We start from the raw sequence: 14,742 nt of genomic DNA, 5'->3' as shown, positions 1-14,742 counted from the left end.
GTCTGCTCAGTGTAACGATATCAACTACCGATCGATCCTGAATAGAACCAGTGTGAGACAAGTGGCGCAAGGACAAAGAACAAGGTGAGTAGGCTGCTCAGAAGGTATATAAAAAAGAAGCAACGACAAAATCAAGGATCAATGTCGAGGTGAGGATAGGGGGTACCATAAACCTGGAGCGGTTCAGTGTGAAGGGTCCCTGGGGTTCCACGGATGCTGGAATTCGGTTTCAATGCGGGAATATATGTATGACAATGGGACGACGAGTTTGAATCAGGCTGCATCTCGCGAACTGGACGGCGAACATTGGATCATCTTGGATTTCCCTATTTGAACAACAGTATAGTGGCTTGAATGGCGTCTCTCCAATGCTAGTGATGGGGCGGTGACTGAAGCTCACCAGTGCCTATCGCAACTGCAAAAGGCTTGCCGAAGTCGCTTAGAGCTTGCAGAAGTGCAGGGCGACAACTCCTCACGAACGATCGACAATTCCGGACCACAAGCCGCGCCTGCCACAGCTCTCCTGAATGAGTCGTGTAACATATGTTGAGGAACTGCGAATGGATGCAATACGATAAGACAGAACGATAGACCCCATGGTTTGTGCTCTTCTCCGCTCATCTTCTTGTGTGAAAGGGCGCGGCGCGTGGTGGAGAACCCCAGCTGTGCGACCTCGTACATCATTGCGGAAAGGATCAGCACAACACCCCCCCACTGACAGGTTTGACATATGCACCTATGCTTTTTTTTCCGAACGGCAATTCCTCTCTTGGATGTTCACAGAGTGGACCCTGTGTGAACTGGCGCGGCCTGCCACCTGCGTTTTCCTCTTTTCACAAGTCTCGTCTCTGTTCGAGTGAAGCAGTGACAAAGCAATTAAAGCAGTGGGGTATGCAAACGTTACGTATGTAGTGCGAGGGTCGGTCCGTGGATGGGTCGGGTGCAAGCCTAACGGCGTATTGTGGTTGTGAGCAAGGGTCTCTCCATTTTATCCACTTCCCCGTTGAGAAATACTTCAGCTGTCATTGGATGCAACAAAAGGTCTGTATGGTCGTGCTAAACTCCATGACTTGCGATAATACTTCCACAACAATGCAGGGCTTGCGGCATAATGGTGGGTCTCTAGAGGAGAGACAAGATGATTGAGGAATGATAGGTTCATGAGCGACAACATGCAAGGGTATTACTGCACGAGCAAAGAACTTGGGAGCTTCAGGATGATTCCACTTTTGTGGATGCACCAACAGAGGAGCTACCCCTCTCTTCGACCAGGTTAGGATCAGCGATACCTTTCATGTGAGTGGTGCAAGTTCGTGTGCTGTACAGTCCGAGGCGAAAAATGGTGATGGTGGAATGTCAACTCTTTCTCCCTTCAATTGCTCTCTCATACTTCTTCCTTCTCTCGTTCCTTACCTTGCCTGTGTTCAACAAGCAACTTGTTCGTCGTCAACATGGGACTGCTCAGCTCTACAGGCATTGAAGCCACACCTACTGGTGTAGGCGCATCACTACTTGCTCTTTTGGTACTATCTCTTCTCGCGCGCATTGTATACATGCAATACTTCCACCCACTTGCGAAATTCCAAGGACCATGGTATGCAACTTCATTCTCAGTTGTTGGGGCCTTGATCTCCATCAAGAAGAAAGAACCAGAGTTCTTCATGTCTCTGGTGAGAAAATACGGTTGTGAGTTCCCCTAGCTTCCTTGTGATATCGCGTATCTCCGTGGGTTATTCCCAGAACTGCCACAAATGCGGGTCTGCAGTAGATGTTTTGCAACAACGTCTTTGGACGGAAACAGAAAACGCTGATGCTAACAACCATGAAGCCGAGCAACCCATCCGCATCTCTCCAACAATGCTCCTATTTCCGAAGCCATCAGCGCTTAAGGACATCTACTGGGACCCGAAGTGCAATCAGAAATCCGGTTTGTATGGTACTGGTGCGTTAGGCCCGCCGCACCTCTTCACCACCTTGGATGGGGAAGAGCACAAGGCCTTGCGAAAGGCACTCTCAAACGCCCCATGGACGATCGGCCAATTGAAGAACACTTGGGAACCTCGCTTCGATGACCAGGTCAAGCTGTTTGTCCAGAAGATGAAGGAGCATGCCGCTGCAGGACGCACGGTATGTCTCAGTGACAAGGTCGCCGAGTTTGCCGCCGATATTATGAGCATGATTTCGTTCACCAAGCCTTTCGGATGCGTGCAGAACCAACGGGACGAGAAGAACATCTTGTCGAACTGGCGCAAGGGTCTCGATTTCTTTGGGTTTGTCGGACGCTTCCGTTTCTTCAGAGAACATATCATCAAGCTTCCGGTGGTGGGACTCTGGTTCTTGCCAGCAGTTTCCAATGATTCTGGAATGGGCTGGTTGATGTGCGAAGCCGACCGCCAAGTCACCACCAGGGAAAACCTCATCGCCGAGAAGTCATTCGAAGGCAAACCTGATTTCATGCAACAGTGGGCATACTCGTTCCTCATTTCACGCTGTTTGTACTAATCATCGACAGTGCTCTCGAGGCTAGATATTCCGATGGCTCTCCCTTGACTCCGATGCAAAAGCGAGCTCATGTGACCCTTCTGATCCAGGCAGGTGCTGACACTACTGGTACTGCGCTTGGATCAATTCTTCGCTTTATTGTCACGAATCAGAAAGTGTACCAGCGCTGCCGCGAGGAGATCGAGACCGCAGACAAAGCAGGGAAGCTATCCAACCCAATCCTCTACGAAGAGACCCGCCAGCATCTACCATACTTCGTTGCCTGCATCAAGGAAGGCCTTCGATTGAACCCGCCTGCGACGAATCTCTTTGCTCGCATGGTACCCAAGGAAGGCAAAGTGCTGGATGGACACTTCATTCCCGGAAACACCGAGGTCACTTCCCACGCATACGTGATGCAGCGCGACAAGGAACTGTACGGTGCTGACGCAGAGGAATTCAACCCTGAGCGCTGGCTCCAGAGCGAGAAGACAAACTTCAAGTATGAAGCTGCACAGTTCACATTTGGTGTTGGATCACGCATTTGTCTTGGAAAGGATGTGGCCATTATGGAGCTTTACAAACTTCTCCCAGAGGTAAGCAGATCGCTTTGTCGTTGAAGATGATTATACTAATGTGGCCTTAGACTATCAGGCGTCTTGATATCTCTGTCAAAGAAGAGGGTAAATATGTCGTTGCGGGTGGTGTTGCCTACAATGAAGGATTCCTAGGAGATTTCTCGCTGCGAAGTGCTTAGATCGTGTCCACTTAATCACAGATTGCGAAAGGGGTATCAACATAGCCAGATCATTAGTTACAATTCGATTATTCTTCACTCATAGAAGTGACTTTCCAACTTTCATAAATTTGCATAGTGAAATGCTGCTCCTCTGTCGCGATACCCGCGCCTCGAAAGGTTACACCGTGCATGTGATTGGCTCAAGTAATGTGGATCCTGGCGAAATTGTTGAATGTTGATCGGTGATAGAAGTGACACGGGCACTGGGTGGTCTCAATGCCCACATACTCATGGTAGTTTTCATGGTTAGAGGTTCGAATGTTCCATTGTGTGGCGGGATACCGATAGGTTGATCAACTGGTAATGTGATATGGCTTCTAAATGGTGTCACATCGGTCAGTCACAAAGAACCCCGGAGATTCGTAAGAATATGGACAATTCTAGCGAATGGTATGGAGCGGAACTGAAAAGCAAGTATCTGGTTGCGTTGCAGCCCAGAGGCAGGGTCTCGCCGCGGCAACCTTCAACCAGGGCGGTGAAGCACGCTTTAGCAACGACACCCGCGAATTCAGTATAGGGCCAAAAAAAGAAAACACGATGCAAAGTGATCAGTCGTACGATTATTAGTTTGCAGTCCACAACCAATGGCGATCACTCGGGCCTTTTGACATTGATTTGAGGGCCTCAAGAAGCTCATCTACTCGAATACGGTGATACAGACAGCAGGGCCTCAGGTGCCGGGTTTGCTTTCATGCACGAGAATACCGCCGTATTCGAGATTGCAAGTCCCAATCATATCCAGTCTACTGGGGCAAGAAAAAGCAATGCTCGGAGGTTTGGCGTGGAGCTGTCAAACGAGGTCGATCCATGATATCGGAACCGGGGATACGGCTCACGAAGATTGTCGCTCGCTCATTGGGCGGATTCTATGCTCCGACGGACGCCATTCCTACTTAGTAAATGATCGCTGCACATTGGTCTGCCAGCACCCACATGCCTCGTACTACTGAGTAATGCAGTGATTGATTCTCAAGTCTTGCTTTTAGGAACAATAAAATGACTACCGCAGGGAGACGGCGAGACTAAGGGCAGCTTCCGCCCTTAGGCGAGCCGTTTGACACGGGACGCATGCACCACAACGTTTCGGGCACTCTCAGGATGCTGTATAAAGAAAACTAAAGGGAGATCGGTGAAGCTAAGTCTGTAATGGTTTTGAGTGTGTTTGTCGAGCAATGGGTGCCATGCTTGGTAACTCACTGCGTTCGAGTGAAGCCGACGGCATTCGAATTGCATGGATAGCACGCCCCTTCGTTCAAATTTGAAGGAAAAAGTACGGTCCCCTTACCAGGTGTGCGCGTTTGTACTGCTCTGATCGCTACTGGAAAGAGACAACCACAGGCCAGTAGCAAAGAATGTGACTTAGCAGATCTTTAGGAAACACTTCAACAAGGGGAAATCGGCGGTCGGATACATGCTTTGGCTCCAGGGATTGATGAGCGTTTGAAGTCATCTCTTCGTAGAACTGGAATAAGCAAAGACCACACATGTACTGTGTAGAGACACTGAACAAAGAGGATGCGTATATGAGTTCCAGGATCTCTCACTGTGTCAGTATCCAAGAGTTCAGCTTTGAGTTGCCTAGTGTGTTCGACCATCTGAAAGCTGATCACTCAACTTCTGTCTTTGGCAAGCAAAATTCCATACATTGGCATTCACCACCACGATGGAGATCCCGACAGAGCGACCTGCCAATGCCGATGAGACAGAGACGGTATCTGAGATGGCTGTGACCACGGCAGCTGGTGCCCTCGTAGCTGTGGTTGTCGTTCTTCGTTACACTGGTCGATGGGTTTTGAGGAAGAGGGTTAAGCAAGGCAAAGGATCCAAGGAGGCAGTCTACGGCTTGGATGACCGTGAGTAGATCGCGAAACAAAGCACTTGGCCATAACTAACTAGACTCAGTTTTCAACGTGCTTGCGGTCCTGACGTTCTACGGCCTTTGTATCGCGGTCTACTTTGCCATCAGCAGAGGCATGGGAACGCATCTCACTCTGGTCCTCTTCGAAAGGGGACTCGCAGGTTTCAGTGCGTACAATCAAGTGAGTATACGAAATCTTGTACATCTAGCATCGTAGAGGATCCTGAGCTTACATCCAGTAGTCGGTCTTTGTTTGTGCCATCTTCTACAACACGACTCTTGGTATGATCAAGCTCAGCGTTCTTGCACTTTATAGACGAATTCTGCGTGGTGTTCAATCTCAGAGGCTCCGCATCATTGTCTGGAGTGTATTTGGCATCGTCGCCTGCAACACGACAGCCAACGTGCTTGTCGCGATATTCCAGTGCTGGCCCATCAAGGCAGCGTGGGATGTGACCATAAGCCCTAATGACAAGCGGTAAGACTTCTAGACATTCCCTTCACAATCCAGATACTAATCCAGTAGATGCGTTGATGTCAATGCCTTCTACCTGGGCAACGCCATCACAGGTGTAATTACAGATGCAATGGTGTACCTCCTTTCCATCCCCATCGTTAGGCCTCTTCAATTAGATGGAAGGACGAAGATTCAATTACTAGCAACCATGTTGATTGGCGGATTGTAAGTCGCTATCCTATTGAGTACGGCTTTCACGATAATTAACCGACCTATTAGTGCCGTAGTGACAGCCGCCGTTCGTCTCGGGTTCATTCCCGCACTCCTTTCCGATGCCGATACGACTATGGCGATGGCGATACCGATGAACTGGTCAGTGGCCGAGCCCGCAGTTGGCATTCTCGTTTCGAGCATGCCTGCCATACGTGCCATTCGGTTCATGTGGCGCAAACCAGGAGACGATTCGTACGGCTCTGGTGCCGCTCATTCCACACTCAAGAGCCGGGGAGGTCACATACAGCTCATCGATATGAAGAATGGCGGTACGGAAGGTGGCAAAACCAGAAGTGCCGACAACGACAGCGAAGAGCACCTTGTTGAAGGAACGTATGGGCTGAAGGGATTGGGACAGATCTCAAGAACGACCGAGTTGGAGGTCGCATACTCCACGAAGTCAAGGGAAACCAACGTTATATGAGTGATACCGTATGACCGGCTGGCTGCAAGTAGAGCTGATACAATGAGTCTCCTGGCGAGACTCGATTCTGTTCAGAGGTTTCTGCTAAGGTATTCGATGACGCGACTACGGTATTATTCATATTCATGCTGCTTTGTGGACAGTGTTGACTTCAATGACGTTTCCTGGTCCTGGATCTGCAGGGAAACATCGCTGATCAAACGTCGCTGGTCATTATGTTCGTTACCAGTCATAGGTAGCGGCTAAGTGGCTTGCGGCTTGTGCAAAGGCTCAGCATCGTATGTTTAGAGAGAGGGTAGATGGGAGATGGATTTTTGATGGGGAAAGGAGACGCAGTAAAGGGAGATGAGGGATGTGTAGAATGTAGTTGTTTGTGAGGATGGATTATGGCGATAACGATATCGATAGCGGTAAATATATCTATGTCACATCAACTCGCGTCGCATTTTGCTCCTTGTCCCGCCACTTCTCCCTCGTTCCAAGAGAACTAAACAACAGCTCCTAAATTTCATCCGGACGAGGCTCTGGCTGTTGGCAGCTGTGCATTGCAGATCCTACCACTCTTTTACTGGCGTGGTGCTGGCGTAGCAAGGCTCGAACCAAAGCCTCTCAACTGCAGGTGCGGCGCAAACGCAAGCCGTAGCTTGGGGTCTTTGCAATCCCATATTACTTCCATGGATAAAATAGGAAATCTCATCGCAAGGATCGTTTCTGCATGTTGCGATGGCTCTTTCGCCCTCGCCTGATTGGCTTACTCGCCGGTCGTATGTCAGGATGTGAGCCGTCTTCCAATGAAGGCGGGGCATACTGCGAACATTGAACGAGCCTCGGGAAACAAAGCTACGCCGCAGTCGACGTCGCATCCACCATCATCTAAACCACATTAAATTTGGCCGATACTGAGACTATCTACTCATTCTTTTTCTTGTGAATTGAGAAATCACGACAGCTTAGTTGAGCAATTGAACAATCTCTGGTACGACAATGCCTCATGACTTCCTCAAACCACACTGGTCTCGGTTCATTGGACCGCGTGCCCCGGATCCAGTGAAGTCAGTCTACAAACCACATTCTGAGCACCTTTTCTCGTCACCATATGGACCTTTTCCAGAGTCTCCGCCGGACCTCAACATCCATGAGTTCTGCTTTCCCCCAGAGAACCCATTGCCCGAGGATTATCCTCTCTTCGTGAATGCGCTCACCGATGAGACTGTTACTCTGCATCAATTCTATGCGCGTGCGTGTGCATTAGCACGCGTCTTTCGACATGACGGGCCCAACCCTCTGGGATTGGGTAAAAGCCCTGTCAACGACAAGGAGGACGGTGAGATCCTGGGCCTGTTCTCGAAAAACCACATCCACTACCCTATGGTTGCTCACGCGTGCTTCCGAGCGGAACTCGTCTTTGGTGGTATTAGTCCTGCATCGACACCATTTGAGCTGTGGTGGGTGCTGCGCAAGATGCAAATAACCAGTCTTATGTGCCATGAATCTTTGCTTCCCGTGGTGGTTGAAGCGTTGAAATTGGGAAGTGGCGAGAACGATAAATCTACCCCACTGAGACTCCTCTTGGATCCGAAAAAGATTATAGTACTCAGCGACAACCCCGAGCATGATAGAATATCGGGCCATCCTACTCTTGAATCACTTGTACGATACGGAACTACTCTCTCTGAAGTTCCGCGCAAGCTCCTAGGTGGCGATAGGATGGCGTACCTCTTCCAATCGTCAGGCACCTCGGGGCTGCCAAAGGCAATGATGATATCCCACAAGAACGGCATCCACTCCGGCTTGCAGTCCATGATCACCGCGGTGCAAGGTTCTCGTTTGATGGGTATCGAGCCTTTGAGTATACCTTCGCGTCTCCTCGGAGTGATACCCATGTACCATTCCTACGGCATGATTCTGTGGATTCTCCGCATCAATCTTCTTCAATCTAGCAGCTACCTGCTTCCAAAGTGGGACGTCGAACTTGCATTGAAGAGCATAGAGAAGTACCAGCTCACAGTTCTGCCCCTAGTACCACCTTTGGTAAGACAAATCGCACAAAGCCCTCTCACCGAGAAGTACGACCTCTCTTCTGTCACCGGAGCGATGAGCGGCGCCGCGTATTTACCGCCAGACGTTGCTCATTCGCTAGCAAAGAAGCTGCCCAGCAGCTCAGGATTACCCATCCCGAGTGGCTACGGTCTGAGTGAAGCAGCGAGCATTGCAAGCCCCGCTCCGCCAGGTCTGTTCGGTCTTGAATATGCCCCTCCTGGAACCATTGGGTACCTACTTCCTGGCATGGAGGGACGTGTAGTAGACCCTGACACACTGCAAGAGGTACCAAAGGGTCAAAAGGGGGAATTGTGGGCGCGCGGAAACGTCGTGACTCCCGGTTACTTCAAAGACCCCAAGGCTACAGCCGAAATATTCACTGAGCCAGGTTGGCTGAGAACTGGCGATTTAGTCCTGCGAGACGAACACGATCGACTTCACTACCTAGATAGATTGAAGGAAATGATCAAAGTGAAGGGCTTACAGGTAGCTGCGACAGAAGTCGAGGACACGCTTCTCGACCATCCTGAAGCGCTCGTCAGAGACGCATGTGTAGCCGGCGTGGATAACGGCCGCGGTGATGGATCTCTGTTCGTCCGAGCATGGGTAGTATTATCTCAAGATGGAATCAAGCAGGGCGAGGAAGTCGTGGCACAGAAATTGGATGAGTTCGTCAAGCAGAGACTGAGCCGACATAAGTGGATCACAGGTGGAATTGAGGCAGTCGATTCTGTAAGTCATCTCTCTCGCTACATATGACTTTGCTGATGATTCCTAGCTACCCAGAACGCCTTCAGGTAAAATGCTCCGGCGTGAGATGAGGGACCGATACCATGCGCGTATCAAGGCTGAAGGCAAGAGCAAGCTGTAGACACTCTCTTCCCGGTTCCCAGAGCAAGAAAATAGTGCGCGAGAAATGGCAATACGACATTCGCATGACCGCTTGGCCGCGTAGCATGCAAACACCGTCCTGACGACCACACCACTTCCAAGCATCTCTTTCCCCCAACCATGCCTCCCCCAAACTCAACAACCCTTCACCCTGACTTCTTTTCCTCCTCCTTTCCCCCCTTCGTCCCGGTGCAAACTTCACACTTCAACCTATCGTGACCGCACCCCAGACAGACCATCGCCCTTGACTCCCACTGACAGACGTGACATTTCGACATGGGCGCTAGCTTTGCTTTAGGCTTTGATGCGGTGTTTGTGGTGGATTCGGTGCTGGATTCCGCGGCGTTGGTGAATCCGAAGCTGTAGTTGAGGGACACGTCGAGTGAGACGTTGGCTTGGAAGCGGTGTGTGGAGTTTTTCTTGTAATTGGATTGGTTGTTCATGTTTGGAACAGTGGTGTGTAGAGTTGGCTTTGTAGATTGGGAATTTCGTGGTGTGTATGTCTGAATTGAAATAAGGCTTCCATCCATTTTCCCTTATATACCTCGCCTGTCCGAATATGTACGAAGTCCACACCATGTCTCGCATCTCATTCACACATAGTGAGACAAAATATACGCAAGTCCCCTCAACCACCCGACCTACCCGCCCACTCCATCAAAACATCACCATAGCAATGTTTTACCATCCAACGCCACACCGCACCTAAGTACTCACCCCATACAAGGCCTCTTCCCACACGAACTCAACGTGTGCACATACCTCAACTTCCCACCCTCGACCCTAAACTCATGACTATCCGGCAGCCCCTTCGTCCCAACACTCCCATCCGTGCCCCCAAAATCCATAATAATATCCACCGTCCCATACTCCTGATCGATCACATACTGCCTATTGACCAACTTAACCCCATTTGGCACCCCAACATCGCACCTATCATTCGCCGCGCCCTTCCCCGTGTACGCACCACCTTCAAGGCGCGCGCACGGCGTCCCCCACGGCACCTTGACGTTCTTGTCGTTGAACAAGTCGCAGTACGCATCACCGGCAGCCTTGATGACCTGTCGCGTGTCCTGCTTTTCCGCGGGGATAGGGTCCCATTTCTCGCGGCTGGCCCAGTAGTACGTCCCCGTGACGTTGAACAGCCAGTCGCCCTTTGTCGTGATGATGCTGTCGATCTGGTTCACCTTCTGCGTGCTGGTGTCCAGGCGCAGTTGGCTATGGATCACGTAGGGCGCGGAGGGGTTCTGCACGATGGCTTCGAGGAAGCCGGCGCATTGCACGATGTCGTGTTGGTGCCGCTCGAAGTCGATTTTGAGGCCTTTGGAGAGGATGCCGGTTTTGATGTCGGAGGATGCGCGGTTCTCAGTGTAGGTTAGGGTGCCTGGGGAGAGGGAGGAGAAGGAGGGTGTGCCGGCTTTGAGGGCAGAGGCGTAGTCTTGCGTTATGGTTTTCAGGAGGGCCCGGGTGCAGTTCTGAGAGAGGGCCGAAGTGGCGAAAGAGAGGACCGTTAGGAGGGTACGCATTTTTTTTTTTTTGAGATGTTGCCCGTTTGAGGCTATGTTGGGATTTAGTTGATAGTGGTTCGTTTCAGTGCCTCGCAAGTTGTGTGGTTATTGTCGTTATATATTTCACCACAGTGACAGTACTCAGATCCAAATCCGGCTTGAAGTGATCCCAATTGGATGCCATTGTTTGTCGTGAATCACTATAATCGGTTCTTTGTAGAGAGGATTAAAGTCCTGGGATTGAGACGACTTCGGTAGTAGTTGATCGGCGGGGCTCTCATATGGGATAGATGAACTGACCTAGCATAGCTGTGTGGGGCAACATGACATTACCGGATCTACAAGTTTTTTCGCCTCTGATTTGGTCCAAAGGTGAAAATCGAAGGATCATTGGTTCAGGACGTCCTACACGATATTATTTTTCTGATTGATCGCAGAGTGTTTCTCCTCTTCTCGGTAGTGGTGCAAATGGAGATTGAGAAGGCTTCTGAACCAATCGCCTTGATGCATCACGAGTAGGTATCTCGATACACTGTTTCTGGAACGGATGCTGATGCAGGCCGTATAATCGAGTTGCAAGATATTCGAAGCTAGATATTAGCTATCTTCTACATTTCTTATGTCAATGAGATCAAGCCTCAACTGCAGTCCAAAAACCTCGCCCCTCATTCCCTTGCACAACCTTTGCAAACGACAAGCTTGCAGCATCCTCTTGTTGCGCGACATATCTCTGCAACACGCGCAACCACATCTTCTTCTCCGCGCGACTCGCCGCATGTCCCTCCCAAACCCAAATACCCTTTCCAGAATCCAACAGAAAGACATCATTCCCATCCAAATCCTCTCTATTGATCGCCTTCCCTTCTTTAACCAAGTTGAAGCTAAGCTGACCCTCAGCATCTGACAACCGAAACAATTTCTTCTCGCGATCCTGCGACGACCGCGACGAGATGGGCTGTTCGGCTGTAAACGTAGTCTCAAGCGGATTGACGTCCTGGCCACCTAGGTGATCGACAACGATCTTGGACCGGCTCTCGTTCTGCGAGAGAACCTCCACATCCACGTGCTTCGCAAGCGTGAGGTCGTTAACGACCTGTGCAGCTTTCATCTTCTCCATAGGAGAGCACTTCTTGCCCTGCCACACGAATATCTTATCCCCTCTATCCAAGACGAACACGTCGCCTTCGTCCAGACTCTTCCATGTCGGTTCCACCTCGTGTACGAGTATCGCGTCGCGGCCGGCCGCCGGGCTAGGATGCTTGAAGATGCGAAGCAGGGTATCGATATGTTGGGGCGTCTCGTTGACGTCGACGTGGGTGAAACCGGAGCGCACGCCGCCGCGCAGGATCTTGACGCGGGGGAACAGCGCGCTGAACGCATCGGAGGGCGCGGATTGGATCTCGCGGTGCTGGGTCGCTGCGCCGTGTAGGAACTCGTCTAGCTCGACCGTCTTGTAGGCTGCGGTGCCCGCTTCGTCCTGCGTTGTGTGACTGCCTAGCCAGAAGAATATGTCATGTATCAGTTTATCCTTTTCTCCCTCTCCGTCTTCGATGTTGTCGCTCTGCTTCGGTGCGGCTTTGACGGAGTTGAGGACGATGTACGAATCGCCCTCGTGGAACTGGCTGTACTTCTCCTTCGGCCATGGAACGACTTCGAAGTCTTCAATGCGCCAGATGAAAAGCCCCGGCTCAGTTCCTATCTTCCCATTGTTCCATGCTGGTTCGGTGGTGGCGGACTGGTACTTGACGCGGTGATCAAGCTCTGAGTTGACAAGCTCGACGTTGGAGTCCCGCCAGTCGTATTCTTTGGGGTGAACGAGGCCTTCGTTTGGTGGCATCTTCGAGGATGTATTCTGATATGATTTTGTATTATAGAGTTTACAATTGAATGTTCGGTGCGTCGATTGGAAGAGTGTAAGCAAGATGAAGCCAGCTGGAGGTGGCTGTTTCAAGATGCAAGACACCGGGCTTGGAGGGTGGAGGGGAAGCTCCGGCTACGTAATGATGGTTCAGGGTCCAGTGATCTACGGGGACGGCGCGCCTTAAACGTGGGCTAAGAGGAGCCGGCGGGCGCTACGTCATTTAGTCCCGCGAACCAGTGTTTAGTCTCCCGTCAATACTTGTAGAGGATGCATTTGAGGCGTCTTTTGCACTCTGGAAGGAATTTGAGTTGTAGAGGTAATATCAATTCTATGCCATTACTTCCCATAATAATAATAAAAGTATGGATTTCCATTACCGTTTCGCGTAATACCGTCATAAACATTTCCTTTCATCGCCATGCCATTCACAATTTCCGAGCCGAGTCGATAATGTCCATTCCAATTCCTATGTTATGCCACACCAGGTGCCATTTAATAGACGTAGAAGACCTCGACCTCGTTGTCGGACTCGCGGAGCTTCTTGTTCCTTCGAATCATGATGAACTTCGCAACCCAGGCGAGCAGAGCAGTCGCAACTGAGAATCCTGCAGAAGATCCCAAAGCGATGGCGTAGCGTGGTTCGTCAGTCTTGGGCCAGAGGTATGGTGTCCTGAGAAAGGTATGTTAGTATATACTGTTCCAAAGAATTCGGGTCTGATTGTCATAGACTTACCAGATGAAAGAAGCGTTCATGATGGTGGTAACAATGCCAATGGCGACGGCCTTCTTCTCCTTCGTTTGACCACACGTACTTCCGCACCAACCCAAGATGAGCGAATTGACACCGTATGTACCGATGGTGAAGATGACCATGGATACGTAACGTCCGGCCAAGTCCATTGTAAGACAAGCGGCGACGAATCCAATAGTTGCGACAGCTTTCGATACAGTGATATGCCAAGTCCTCTCGTTGAACTTTCCGGAAGACCATGAAACGGCGATGGTAACCGCACCAGCGATCAAGTATGGAGGGCAAGTAAGGACTAAGGTGATGGTCTGGTCAAAACCGAGGGTCTCTACGACGGTGGGGAAGAAGTTCTAATGCGTGTTAGCTCATTTCCCTACTCCATGATACTGCATCTGACTAACCTTGAAACCGTTCGCAGCAAGATGCATGTGTGCCATAAGGGCAAAGATCCATACCATAGGGTCCTTGGACGCCTGCTGGAAGCCCTTCCAGGTAGAGGTCTCGCCCTTGTTCTGGACAGTATCGAGCTCCATACGGTTGGTGGCCAATGCGCGCTCGTCTGGGGTAAGCCACTTGGTGTTGTGGGGGAAGTCGGGAAGGAGGAAGAAGCCGATGATAGCAATGACGAAAGTGACGAGACCCTGGAGGATGAAGAGCCACCTCCAGCCGGAGATTCCAGCGACATCGTCGAGACCGTAGAAGATACCAGCTGCGATAAGACCAGCAAAGGCTGTGGCGAGAATGTTACCAGTGTACAGGATAGCAATACGGGTAGCAACCTCCTTTCGGGTATAGAAGCAGGAGAGAAGATAGACAGCACCGGGATAGTACGGCGCCTCAGTGATACCCAGGAAGAAACGAGTGAGGAGGAGACCAGTGAAGTTCTTAGAGAGAGCAGTCAAGGCGCTGACGGTAGCCCAAAGCATCATGGCAATACCCATGTAACGAGAAGGTCGAGTTCGAGTCAAGAACATGTTAGAGGGGATTTGACCAAGAAGATAACCGACGAAGAGAATTGACACGCAGGTCTGGTACTGTGTGCTGCTGAGGTTCAAGTCTTTCTCAAGTTGGTTCAGACGCGCAAGAGCAATTGCATTACGGTCAAGGTAGTTGAGCCAGTACATGCTCCAAAGCATGGGCTGCACATCGTCAGTCACGTCACCACGTCCTCTCACAGCGCTAGGTACTGACCATGATCCAGCGATCCAACTTCTTCACGAGAGCAATCTCGCGAGGGTCGGTCTTTTCGTGAGCGCCGGAGTAATCCTGCTTGTCAACCGCGGGTATGGGCTTGAGGATCTCCGGGTCGTTGGTCTGCTGCTGCTCGAGCATGATGACCTCGTCTTTCTTTTCGACGGCCATGGTGGTTCAATATATCACACAACTGGATAAGTATAACAAG

General features: G+C 50.7%; 7 protein-coding genes across 7 annotated transcripts; 3 read left to right on the top strand and 4 right to left on the bottom strand.

The window, feature by feature from the left end:
* The first annotated feature begins 1,343 nt into the window (after positions 1-1,343).
* On the top strand, positions 1,344-3,249 carry BU24DRAFT_441309 (cytochrome P450). The gene is made up of 4 exons (XM_033530433.1): positions 1,344-1,686; positions 1,829-2,462; positions 2,513-3,077; positions 3,128-3,249. Exons 1-4 carry the CDS (start codon positions 1,452-1,454, stop codon positions 3,236-3,238), a joined length of 1,545 nt encoding a protein of 514 aa, XP_033384122.1. The 5' UTR covers positions 1,344-1,451; the 3' UTR covers positions 3,239-3,249.
* A 1,694-nt stretch (positions 3,250-4,943) lies between these two features.
* Positions 4,944-6,627, top strand: BU24DRAFT_480485 (uncharacterized protein; the record flags this gene model as incomplete). Its single annotated transcript, XM_033533124.1, has 5 exons — positions 4,944-5,133; positions 5,183-5,319; positions 5,381-5,616; positions 5,665-5,820; positions 5,875-6,627. The coding sequence occupies 5 exons, from the start codon at positions 4,944-4,946 to the stop codon at positions 6,290-6,292; spliced, it is 1,137 nt and encodes a 378-aa protein (XP_033384121.1). The 3' UTR covers positions 6,293-6,627.
* A 567-nt stretch (positions 6,628-7,194) lies between these two features.
* On the top strand, positions 7,195-9,286 carry BU24DRAFT_185176 (acetyl-CoA synthetase-like protein). The gene is made up of 2 exons (XM_033521661.1): positions 7,195-9,064; positions 9,111-9,286. The coding sequence occupies exons 1-2, from the start codon at positions 7,277-7,279 to the stop codon at positions 9,201-9,203; spliced, it is 1,881 nt and encodes a 626-aa protein (XP_033384120.1). The 5' UTR covers positions 7,195-7,276; the 3' UTR covers positions 9,204-9,286.
* On the bottom strand, positions 9,147-9,716 carry BU24DRAFT_422099 (uncharacterized protein). Its single transcript, XM_033527897.1, has one exon. It carries the CDS (start codon positions 9,664-9,666, stop codon positions 9,370-9,372), a length of 297 nt encoding a protein of 98 aa, XP_033384119.1. The 5' UTR covers positions 9,667-9,716; the 3' UTR covers positions 9,147-9,369.
* A 42-nt stretch (positions 9,717-9,758) lies between these two features.
* BU24DRAFT_422098 (uncharacterized protein) lies at positions 9,759-10,755 on the bottom strand. The gene has a single exon (XM_033527896.1). It carries the CDS (start codon positions 10,747-10,749, stop codon positions 9,937-9,939), a length of 813 nt encoding a protein of 270 aa, XP_033384118.1. The 5' UTR covers positions 10,750-10,755; the 3' UTR covers positions 9,759-9,936.
* Positions 10,756-11,289: 534 nt separating this feature from the next.
* Positions 11,290-12,729, bottom strand: BU24DRAFT_422097 (putative actin-binding protein Fragmin). Its single transcript, XM_033527895.1, has one exon. It carries the CDS (start codon positions 12,566-12,568, stop codon positions 11,363-11,365), a length of 1,206 nt encoding a protein of 401 aa, XP_033384117.1. The 5' UTR covers positions 12,569-12,729; the 3' UTR covers positions 11,290-11,362.
* Positions 12,730-13,084: 355 nt separating this feature from the next.
* BU24DRAFT_408965 (MFS transporter) lies at positions 13,085-14,702 on the bottom strand (the record flags this gene model as incomplete). Its single annotated transcript, XM_033525890.1, has 4 exons — positions 13,085-13,262; positions 13,326-13,690; positions 13,742-14,479; positions 14,532-14,702. The coding sequence occupies 4 exons, from the start codon at positions 14,700-14,702 to the stop codon at positions 13,085-13,087; spliced, it is 1,452 nt and encodes a 483-aa protein (XP_033384116.1).
* Positions 14,703-14,742: the final 40 nt, after the last annotated feature.

This window comes from Aaosphaeria arxii, assembly GCF_010015735.1.
Source record: "Aaosphaeria arxii CBS 175.79 unplaced genomic scaffold BU24scaffold_4, whole genome shotgun sequence".
NCBI classification, from domain to species: domain Eukaryota; kingdom Fungi; phylum Ascomycota; class Dothideomycetes; order Pleosporales; genus Aaosphaeria; species Aaosphaeria arxii.
This window is presented reverse-complemented; position numbering and strand designations above follow the sequence as displayed.

Excerpts from the sequence above, each read along its gene's own strand:
- BU24DRAFT_441309 (XM_033530433.1), top strand. The coding sequence starts at position 1,452 with ATGGGACTGCTCAGCTCTACAGGCATTGAAGCCACACCTACTGGTGTA. Across the intron at positions 2,463-2,512 it reads AAACCTGATTTCATGCAACA|TGCTCTCGAGGCTAGATATT; the intron begins GTGGGCATACTC and ends AATCATCGACAG. Across the intron at positions 3,078-3,127 it reads TTTACAAACTTCTCCCAGAG|ACTATCAGGCGTCTTGATAT; the intron begins GTAAGCAGATCG and ends ATGTGGCCTTAG.
- BU24DRAFT_185176 (XM_033521661.1), top strand. The coding sequence starts at position 7,277 with ATGCCTCATGACTTCCTCAAACCACACTGGTCTCGGTTCATTGGACCG. Across the intron at positions 9,065-9,110 it reads GAATTGAGGCAGTCGATTCT|CTACCCAGAACGCCTTCAGG; the intron begins GTAAGTCATCTC and ends GATGATTCCTAG.
- BU24DRAFT_422099 (XM_033527897.1), bottom strand. The coding sequence starts at position 9,666 with ATGAACAACCAATCCAATTACAAGAAAAACTCCACACACCGCTTCCAA.
- BU24DRAFT_422098 (XM_033527896.1), bottom strand. The coding sequence starts at position 10,749 with ATGCGTACCCTCCTAACGGTCCTCTCTTTCGCCACTTCGGCCCTCTCT.
- BU24DRAFT_422097 (XM_033527895.1), bottom strand. The coding sequence starts at position 12,568 with ATGCCACCAAACGAAGGCCTCGTTCACCCCAAAGAATACGACTGGCGG.